This window comes from Dipodomys merriami, unplaced genomic scaffold, assembly GCF_024711535.1.
Source record: "Dipodomys merriami isolate MVZ:Mamm:240054 unplaced genomic scaffold, mDipMer1.0.p SCAF_3, whole genome shotgun sequence".
In the NCBI taxonomy this organism is placed as follows: domain Eukaryota; kingdom Metazoa; phylum Chordata; class Mammalia; order Rodentia; family Heteromyidae; genus Dipodomys; species Dipodomys merriami.
This window is the reverse complement of record NW_027204492.1, coordinates 42,877,214-42,887,560: the sequence shown is the minus strand read 5'-3', so window position 1 is coordinate 42,887,560 and position 10,347 is coordinate 42,877,214. Positions and strand designations below refer to the sequence as shown.

The 10,347-nt window shown below is 43.3% G+C and overlaps 1 protein-coding gene across 7 annotated transcripts; it reads right to left on the bottom strand.

Moving 5' to 3' along the window:
- Nucleotides 1-4,635: 4,635 nt before the first annotated feature.
- Nucleotides 4,636-9,643, bottom strand: Armcx2 (armadillo repeat containing X-linked 2). 7 transcript variants are annotated; one of them, XM_070040040.1, is made up of 6 exons: nucleotides 9,423-9,643; nucleotides 9,103-9,191; nucleotides 8,761-8,820; nucleotides 8,138-8,205; nucleotides 7,748-7,822; nucleotides 4,636-7,626 (listed from the first exon to the last, which is right to left on the bottom strand). In XM_070040040.1, the coding sequence occupies exon 6, from the start codon at nucleotides 7,300-7,302 to the stop codon at nucleotides 5,101-5,103; it is 2,202 nt and encodes a 733-aa protein (XP_069896141.1). In that variant the 5' UTR covers nucleotides 7,303-7,626; nucleotides 7,748-7,822; nucleotides 8,138-8,205; nucleotides 8,761-8,820; nucleotides 9,103-9,191; nucleotides 9,423-9,643; the 3' UTR covers nucleotides 4,636-5,100. The 7 variants fall into 7 exon arrangements, with proteins under 7 accessions (XP_069896141.1, XP_069896146.1, XP_069896139.1 ...); XM_070040045.1 differs by having other exon boundaries at nucleotides 8,138-8,240; nucleotides 9,427-9,643; XM_070040038.1 differs by having other exon boundaries at nucleotides 9,427-9,643.
- Nucleotides 9,644-10,347: the final 704 nt, after the last annotated feature.

Below are 10,347 nucleotides of genomic sequence, written 5' to 3'. Positions count from 1 at the left end.
CTTTGAACCATGATCCTCAGATCTCAGCCTTCTGAGTAGCTAGGTTTACAGGTGTGGCCACCGGTGCCCAGCTCATATATTCTTTCTCTGTTAATTTCATACATTTAGCTTTCATCTTTACATCATTCACCCTGTAGAGTCCCAATTTATATTTAGTACTAGGGAATGGTCCAGTTTTATTTTTATTTGAATGGTGATAGTCTTTCTGATACCATATTCTTACAGTCCATCTTTTCTCCATTGACTTTGGGTGACAATTTTGTAGTATATTAAGTTTCTTTATTCAAGTCTATCTCTCTAAGACTATCCATTTGTCTGCTTACATTTTTCATATTATTTTCATTAGTATAGTATGGCAGTGATAATACATCCCAAATGACTTTTGTCATTGTGACTATATGACTAGATAGAGATAAGATATTATATATAAAAATAACATGAATGATTTCTGGAGTACTTACAAAATGGTATAAAAGTCACGTATTGAGGTGGAAGTCACAAGACTGAACAACATTGGATCGTTGATTCTGTAGATTTGAGTATTTACAATTTTCTTGAAGTATTGTTTTTACTGGATTTCATAAATTTTGATGTTTATAATTTTCATTATTCAGTTTTCAGTATTTAAATTTTCTGTTCTGCTTTCTTTTCAATCCAAGAATAAAAATCATCATAGTATAAAACTGTCAAACATTTCCTATCAAATATTGTTACCCCTCCTTTGTTTTTCTGCTAACATCCTTTCACTCCCTACCTCCCCAACTTCTCCTTCCCCACCCTGAAGCTATGAAGTTATTTTCAACATACTCATTACCTTACTCATGTAACTGTAATCCTTTGGTACAGTATCTTTACAATAAAAATATATAATTACAAAATAAAATTGTCAAACAGATTTGTTTGTTAGCTTGTGTTTTTTGAATATTTTTATTATCTTTCAATAGTTGTACAAAGGCATTGCCACTCACCAAAGCAGTTTATGAATATGGTGCATCATGATCAATGTGACCCTTTCAATATTCTCACCCATACTTCTCAACCCACCCTTCCTTTAATTATCTTACTTTTAGGTTATGTATTTAATTTTTTGCCTTTTGACAAAGCAGTTTACATGTACAATGCATATTGATCTATGTTATTAGTCCAACATTTTCATTCCTCTTTCAACCCTCTCCTTCCCTTATATTCCTCAATTTTGTGGTACATATAGTATATTCTTGCCTGCATTCTCGCCCTGACCCCCTTCAATTTTTTACCCCTCTCCTCTTGGCCCCACCCTACCCTCTTCCAAGTACCCATTTCCTGGTACTTATTTTGTTAGGTTTTAACTTAATCTTTATAAAAAAATTACACTATTTGCACTCTATGAAACTAGGTCTTCCTATTTAGCCCAGGCTAGCCTTGAACTTAAAAATCCTATTCCTTTGAGTGCTACTATTATAGATATATGCTTCCATTCCTAGCTCATGGTTTAAAAATATTATCCTAGCTGAGGACCAGTGGCTCACAACTCCAATCCTAGCTACTTAAGAGGCTGAGATCTGAGGATCACTGTTCAAAGCCAGCCTGGGCAGAAAAATTCACTAGACTCATATCTCCAATTAACCATCAAAAAGTTGGAAGTAGAGCTATGATTCAAGAGGTTGAGTGCCAGTCTTAAGCATAAAATCTGAGTTACAGTACCCAGACCCTGAATTCAAGCATTAATGCAGACATACACACAAAAAATGTTATCTTGTTTATTTCTTTTTTTTTAATTTAATTTAATTTAATTTGTGAACATACTGTACAGAGGAGTTACAATTACATGGGCAGGATAATGCGTACATTTCTTACCAACCATTGCAGCCTCCTCCTTTGTTTACCCTTCACATCCCTTCCCAGCCTCCCCCCTCCCCCCCAATCCCAATCCTTCTCCTTCCCGTCCCTTCCCTCCCCCCCCCCCCCCCCCCCCGCCCCGCACCAACGTTGTAAAGCTTGTTTTGGACATGACAACTTGTTATCTTGTTTATTTCTATCCTAACTGCAACTTTTTTAATGTACAGCTACTGGGGCTTGAACTGAGGACCTAGGTGCTGTCCTTTAGCTTATTTTCTCAAGGCTGGTACGCTACCACTTGAGCTATACCTCCTCCTCTGGTTTTTTGCTAGTCAATTAGAGATAAGAGTATCTCATATTTGACTTCCCAGGCTGGCTTCAAACCAGGATCCTAGGATCTCAACTTCCTGAGTAGTGAGGATTAGAGGTGTGAGCTATCAGTGCCTAGCTTGATATTTTAGGACCTTATATATGGTGAATACCTTTTAATGTCTATCTAAAAGTACATCATGGTTCCTTTAAGTTTGTTGTTGACAAAGAAAGGTCCCTACATTTTGGGGGCACAACATGATTTTTCTAATGTGTGTTTACATTGTGGAATGGTTAAATCAGTCTATGTAACATATACATTACCTCACACAGTCATTTTTGTTTTTGTTAGAACACTTCAAATTCAGGCTGGGAAGGTGGCTCAGTGGTAGAGCACTTGCCTTGCATGCCAGAGGCCCTGGGTTCAATTTCTCAGCACCACATAAGCAAAAAGAAAAAAGCCAGAAGTGGCGCTGTGGCTCAAGTGGTAGAGCGCTAGCCTTGAGCTGAAGAGCTGAGGGACAGCGCCCAGGCCTAGAATTCAGGCCCCACGACTGGACCAAAAAAAAAAAAAAGAACATTTCAAATTCTACTCTTACAGTAATTTTCAAGTATATAATATAGTGTATTAACTATAGTCACTGGGATCTAAGGTTTTTTTTGGTCTGGAGCGACCTAGGGTTTGAAATCAGAACCTCACACATGCTAGGCAAGTACTGTATAACAGAATAACATCTCTACCTCTTGTTTATTTATAATAGTTGTTCATATTTTTGTCAGTTGTTGGGCTTGAACTCAGGGCCTGGACACTTTCCCTGAGCTCCTTTGAGCCACAGCATCACTTCCAGTTTTTGAGTGGTTAATTGGAGATTAATTGGAGATTCTCACAGGCACTTTTGGGCCCCGGCTGGCTTTGAGCCATGATCCTCAGATCTCAGTCTCCTGATTAGCTAGGATTACAGGTGTGAGCCATCCATGCCCAAATATAATATTTTTATCAATAAACATAACTTGTGTTGTTAGGCAAACTATGATGTTATACATATAACTTTCTTCTAGTTTTCCTCTCTTAGAGACAATGTTTAAATGAATGGATTTGTATATTTATCCCTTTATGTATAATTAGAATATTTTCTTAGGGAAAAATTGTACAAGTAAAATGTTTAGATAAATAGCAGGTATATCTTTAAAGCTTTTTAGGAAGATTACTAAGTTTTCCTCCAGTAGAAAACACCAATCTGTCCCTTTTCCATCTATCTATCTATCTATCTATCTATCTATCTATCTATCTATCTATCTATCTATCTATCTATCTATCTATCTATCTATCTATCTATCTACCTACCTACCTACCTACCTACCTACCTACCTATGGTTCTATTCCAGTTTCTATTTTGAGGCCTCCACTAACCTACCATACATCTGCATAAAAATTAAAAGTACCAGAAATGAAAGCTGGGTTTGGGAAACCCTGTGGGAATTTTCCTTTCTCTGCTTCAGTGGGCCAGAGAGGGTAAGAAGGAAGATACATTGTTTCCAAGATAACTCAGAAGCCATAGTAAACTTTTTAAGAAAGGTCTTTCTTTTCTTTCAGAGGAAGGCCAACTTACACCTCTACCCCTAAGGAACTAGGCCAGTGGTCTATACCAACACTCTCTGCTATGCTGACTTTTCTTATTCAAAATGAGAGCTCATTTGGCAAATGTACTGTCTCCACAATTGGTTTTGACAAAGGGTTTTTTCTCTCCCATGCACCAGATCATGCAACACTACCTCTTTATTGGTCCACAGTGAAGTGTCAGGTGGCAGATTTAGGTGATTTACCACTCCTGTATATCTTCTGTAAGTAGCATAACTTAGCATTTCCTTTAGGTACATCTTCACCTTATTTTTCATTATTTTATTCTTAATTCATTACAAACTTCTATAAAATGTTCTAATTTCCAGTCTCTACCTTTAAGTCTATTCCAGTTCCAATCATTCTGGCACATTGCTGTCAGTTTATTGTTCCTTTTCTTTACACACACACACACACACACACACACACACACACACACACACACACACACACACACACACACACACTATAAAGGTGTTAAACAGAGGGGTTATAGTTACATAAGTCAGGACTATTTCTTTTTGGACAATGTTACCCCTTCCCTTGTTCTCTCCATTTATTTTTCATTTTCTTAATTTCCTATTTCTCATAGAATATGATATTATTTCACTATTTCATCTTGGGAGGTCAAAATCTTCCTTTTTTCCTCATTCTAAATTACCATCTTTATTACTCATCACTCCTCCCACAACTTCTATTCCAAGCAACATGGCTTACTTACTTATCATAAGATCAGAGTTCCCAATTCCATGCCTTTCTTTGAGCCATTTTACCTTTCTGGACTGCCCTGCTATGTCTCCTTTCAGCCCAAGCTTAAGTGTACCATTCTTTATTAAAGCTTTCTCAGAAAGCTCTGCTTCACTTAACCAGACAGCATATATTTGACAATAAAAAAATGCTAACAAACAGCAAGTACTGTTAGTTCTCTTTGTAATTTTCATTTAAGCACAAGAACAGTTTCTTGTTATCTGAAACATACACTTTTATTGATGATACACAAATGAAGTCTTTGGTGGATATATTCAAGTCAAAACAAGCAGAGTAGGCCATTCATGGACAGGCTCACAAACAATTCACATAGAGGAACCAGTAAAAATATTCCATCCAAGCAGCAAATTAAATTCACAAATGTGTTTTTACTACAAGAGGACTATTTGGTATTCATAAAATGGTTCAGCTTAAAGCTGGTGACTGTCACAGATAACATCACTCTGGATGATACATTATTCAAAACTGGCAGCTGAAAAGATCCCTTTTAGTATTTAAACAAATGGAAAAACAGTAACTTCCAATTTTCAATATTTCCCTACCACAAAAACCAAGAAATTCAAGTCTCTTAAGAAAACACATAGTAATCAGAATTTGTTCACTAATTTTATAACTTTCACTTTCACCAGGAGGTCATGATGATTTGCTAGGGCTCGGATTTTCTTAACACACACTCCAGATGTAGTACATAAGTAAAAGAGGGAACCTTTGTTGAATTCTCTGTAGTTGAACACCTCTGCTCTGAGATTGTCATAGATAATCTCAAAGAGAGTGAGAGCATTAATAAGAATTTCTGATTCCACGTAAGAATTATACAGGGAACTAAATGATGATGGTACTTGGGTACTGAGAAGTTTTTTTAGCATATCTGGATTTTCAGCGAAATTTGAAAGTATTTTCAGAATCTCAACCTTGATTTTTCCACCTCCCTGAGATAACAATCGGAAAAAGTTTGCAATTGAATTGACGAGCAGATGCTGGTAGTCATTAGTAATAGTCATATTTGTTAAAAATTTTAGTCCAACTACCTGTACTGCTGAATTCAGGTTAGAAGCCATAATATCATCCATCACTTTATTCATATACACCTGCAACCGGCCCTGATTTTCATAGTTTTCACTCAGGTTATTCATGGCCATTAAGGCTTTTTCCTTAATGTGAGGATCAGTTTTGTTGATCATGTTTGCAATAATTGGGAGGCCTCCCAACTTGCGAATTGTCTCTTGATTACAGGAATAATTGGCATTGTTGCTCAGGGTGAGCAAAGCTACTTGTTGGATGAAAGGATCATCAGATTTCTGTAGCAAGGCAAGGACTTTCCTGAGGTCCCGGACACCCAGAATCTCATCAATTTCATAAGGAAAGGGGCGTTTCTGCATTGCAACAGGTCTTTTCCCCCTTCCTCTGTGCTGAATCTCAGGTTCAGAGTCTGAATCTGACTCTGTGTCAGTCCACCCGGACTCCCCTTCCTCAGAATCAAGGACCTCTGCTAAGAAAGCCTGTCCTCCATTAGCAGAAGCTGCAGCAGCTGCTGCAGCCCCATCCCCAGGGCGGAAGCCCATTCCTAATTCATCTACTTCAACCTTATTTTTCTTGTTCTTGCCTTTGCCTCCATTCCGGGACCTGGTTGCTCCTTTGGCACCACCTTTGGGTACAGCTCCAGTAGCTGGCCCAGCCTTAGGTATAGCCCCAGTGTGAGCCCCAGGGGTTGCTTTCTTGGCAGCTGCTGCTATCCTAAGGGACCCTGAAGTCCCAGGGGCCTCTGTAGTCCCAGCAGGTGCTGCTGCTCCAACCGGTGTTACAGGGAGAAGTGCCTCAGTCACCTCTACAAGTGCCTTTCCTGAAGCCCCAGTGGCCTCAGTAGTTGCTGCCACCCGAGGAACCTCCACAACCTCTGTGGCTGCTGGCATGTGAGACGTTCCTGCCCTGGGAGGTGCTGCTGCCTTGCCAGGTGTTGCTGCCTTTCCAGGTGCTGCTGCCCTGGGATGCGCTGCTGCTCTAGGAGGTACTGTTGCCCCAGGAGGTTCTGTTGCCCCGGCAGGTCCTGTTGCCCTGAGAGGTGCTGCTGCTCTGGGAGGTGCTGCTGCCCTGGGAGGTGCTGCTGCCCTGGGAGGTGCTGCTGCTCTGGGAGGTGCTACTGCCCTGGGTGGTGCTGCTCCCCCAGGAGGCACTGCTGCTTTGGGAGGTGTTGCTGCCCCAGGAGATGGTGCTACTCTGAGAACAGTTCTTGGCCCAGAAGCTGCTGCAGCCTTGGGAGGGGCTGTGGGCCCAGAAACCTCCATTGTCCTGGGAGCTTCTGCCACTTTGGGAGCATCAGCTATTGTGGGGACCTCTGCAGCAGTGGCAGTCTCTGCCACCTTAACAAGTGGTACCACTGCAGAAGTTGCTGCAGCTCCAACTACTGATTCAGCTTTAGGCCTAACCCCAACCTCATCTTTCTCCTGGGTCTGACTTCCTGCCCCATATTGAGCCTCTGTACTGGATGCAGCTGGGTGCGCTGCCTCAGCCCCAGCCATATCAAGAGTGGAGGCTTCCTCTTGGGCCCGGTCTTCTGCCCCAACACTGATTGGCATGGGAGGACTGAAGTCTGGCCCAAGGTCAATTGTGAATCCAGCCTTTAACCCAGCTCTAGCCCTGGCTCCAGTTCCTGCTGCAGCCCGATTCTTGGGCTTGGCCAGTCTCTTCTTCTTCTGGTCTTTTCCCCTGGTATATTTGTAGACACAGTACCAGGCGCCAGCCCCAATCACTATCCCTGCAGCTACACAGCCAGCATCCCGAACACGGCTCATGGTACAGCTGGAGTGATTCTCTGATCCAGGGTGTGGAACTGGCCTGCCCAAATGAGATGAATTCACTTCAAGGTGAGGGTCTTCAGCTCAGATCTCGAGTTCTGCCAAGGTTTTGTAGCTGAGCAGGACCTAGGGGAACTTGGCACATTGTCTTACTGTTTCTAATAAGGCCAATTTAGGAGAGAGTTTGAGGACACAATGGTAGTTGGGTGGGCTACCATCTAGACACAGGTGCCAAGGCCTGTATTTCCTTATTTAGAGGCTAGGTCATGTCTTCAAATCTATGTTGTCCTCTCACGGCCAATGCCTGCAGTTTCCCTGACCCTAAATGAGCGAGTGGGGTGAGTATAGTACAGAAAGCTGGTGTAGAGCAGGCAATTTCAGATTCAGCTTAGATGTTCCTACCCCCACCCAAATGTCCCTTAGACAGTGCTCATGCACATACCAGCTTCCAGGGATCAGTAGCTGCTTGCTGTTTTCCACTGTGCTTGTAGATACACAGAGCCTAAGTCTGACAGACCTGTGGATGGATCACAGAACGTTTTTGAGGCTTTGGTGGACAGATTGTGGTTCTTTCTTTTTGTCTTGATTTACATTCCTGTGGGCCAAAAAGTCCCCCCACTCTGAGCTTTTCCTTTTCTCCTTACCCATTTTCCCTTATCTATTAACTAAAAAAGCAGATGCCACACCCCTTGTCCTGCACCAAAAAGTACAGGCTAGGCATAGGTATATTAGAAAGTAAGTGCAGGAGGATTCACTGGTTTATAACTCTGTTCTGGTGTCTGCTACATCCACACCAGGGGTTCCTCACACAATTTCCCTCCCAAATACTGACCTTCAAGAATTCAGGAAGGCTGTTTCTCCTTCCTTCAGTTCAGTTAGAGCTTCAGTCTAAGGGTGGACCTGAAGGGCAGATACACAGACTGCAGACAGAAAGCCTGGTGGACAATCAGCATTCAGGACCAGTGTCCAGTAATTGCTTTTGAGTATTTATAAACCAGAATGTACAACAATCTCGCCTATCAATCCCTACAAATTTAAGGCTTTCCACTCCTCACATCCCACTCCAATTCCCCCTCCCCAATTGCTTACAAGCTCCTCACTCAACTGTTCCTTCCACTTTGCCCCGCCCCGGCCGCCATTTCTTCCAGACACACTGCCACACCCCTCCTTCTGCACCGAAGCCCTGGGTGGGAGGGGGCGGGGCGAGGGTGCAGGCAAAGCTGGAGCAGCTGCAGCAGCATGGGGCGTTCTTGCCAGCAAATTCTATGGTCTCCTTCCTATTGTCAGACATTCTTCACTCCATGGTCTCTAGGCCTTGCATCATTCCGCAGAACAAGGGCCCTGGCTTGTTAGGTTCAGAATTGTGATTTTTCGTAGGTTCTTTGCTCTGGGCTCCGCCTCTCACCCCCCTCCCCCGAAATCCTCCAATAACCGCCATTTCTCCTTCTAGCATACCCGAATTCCTTTTCCACGATAAAAAAGATGATGGTGAAGGGCTGTGTGGGCCAGAGGTATCTGGAAAGCAGTGTTGGAGTTAGTGCGGCGATATAATACTAGATTCACCTCCCCACCTCCCACCCTGATCTCCTGTTGAAGCCCGTCAGCACCAAACTCGCCGTCCCTCCTACAGAAGGAGGCACACCCATTTCCTAGCATCCCCAAGGGGCAGAGGGTTGGCCCGGGGAGGGGAGAGGGCGGGGTCGGTGGCAACGGGTGGTAACTGGAAAGCGCGGGTGTCATTGAAAGATTCAGATTGTTTCCAAATTGCTTGCCCGCCCCCCATCACCCGTTCCCAACCTCCCCGCTGGCCTTATATGCGCGGCTGCCACGTTTATTTCTCTTCACTCCTCTGCATACAGGACCGCGTGTGGGTGCAGGCCTGAGTGCTAAAAACAAAAGAAAAACAGAAAACACTGGTAGAGGAAGCAAGCAGATTTTTCAGTAAGCGTATTTAGATTTTTCTTTTCGTTCCGCCTCCCTCTTTTCTTGTCGCCTACCCAAACGAACTGTATCTGATAGCCAGGGGTCTGGAAAGCCCACCCGGAGTGGTCGAGGCAGAAGCGTCCGCAGCCCTAGTCTACCCCATCCAAGAGGTCTGAGACCATGTTCACACTCACCCACCTGCCCGGATCTGGGGTAATTTTCTCCTCCTCCTTCTCTTTCTTCTCCTCCTCCTTCTCCTCCTCTTCCTCCTCCTCCTCCACGCCCAGCAGTGCGGAGTGCAATGGAGGAGTTTGGTACCCGGTGGAGGACTGGGGTCGCTGGTCAGAGCTTTAAGTATCTTTGCCCACGTCAGCTCCTGGTCACGTGAGGGCTGCGTCGCCAGTAAGCTTGGATCCCCCAATTTCCACTCCCACCAAGAGCAGGAGCCCCCTCCTTTTTTCGCACTCCCACCTCACCCCACCACATTAGGTCCTGTCACTCATCCTTTGCCTCTATAGTCCAGGAAGCCCAAAGTACACTTTCCCTGTAAGAATTTGCCTTTCACTGGTTCCTGGGAAGGTGCTTCACTTCTTAAAGAGCTACTGACAATTTTTAAATTTTATTTTATTTGTTGTTTCGGAATCTTCTTACTTTTCCTGGGTTACTAGATATTCTTGCCTCACTCCACCTTCAACTACTTACCTGGTTAGTTCCAAACATTGCCCTTGCAATTGACTTTCTGCTCTAATAAAAATAAGGCATTGATGTCACTAAGAAGACAAGGAATGAGTGTGAGAGAGCTAAATATCTAGAATATTTGTGGTTTGTTTTTAAAACCTTTAACTCACTATGCATATATTTGCCAGTCCTGGGACTCCTGGGACTTGAACTCAGGGCCTGGGCACTGTCCCTGAGCTGCTTTTTCTCTTTTTCTCAAAACTAGCACTCTACCACTTGAACCACAGTGCCACTTCTGGCGTTTTCTGTTTATGTGGCACTGAGGAATGGAACCCAGGGCTTCATGCATGGTAGGCAAGCACTCTACCACTAAGCCACATTCCTGACCCAACTTACTATGTTTTTACAGAAAGAAAATATTACAAAACAAGAATTCAATGT

What these genes read in the sequence shown, in the direction of transcription:
- Armcx2 (XM_070040040.1), bottom strand. Translation starts at nt 7,302, where the DNA reads ATGAGCCGTGTTCGGGATGCTGGCTGTGTAGCTGCAGGGATAGTGATT.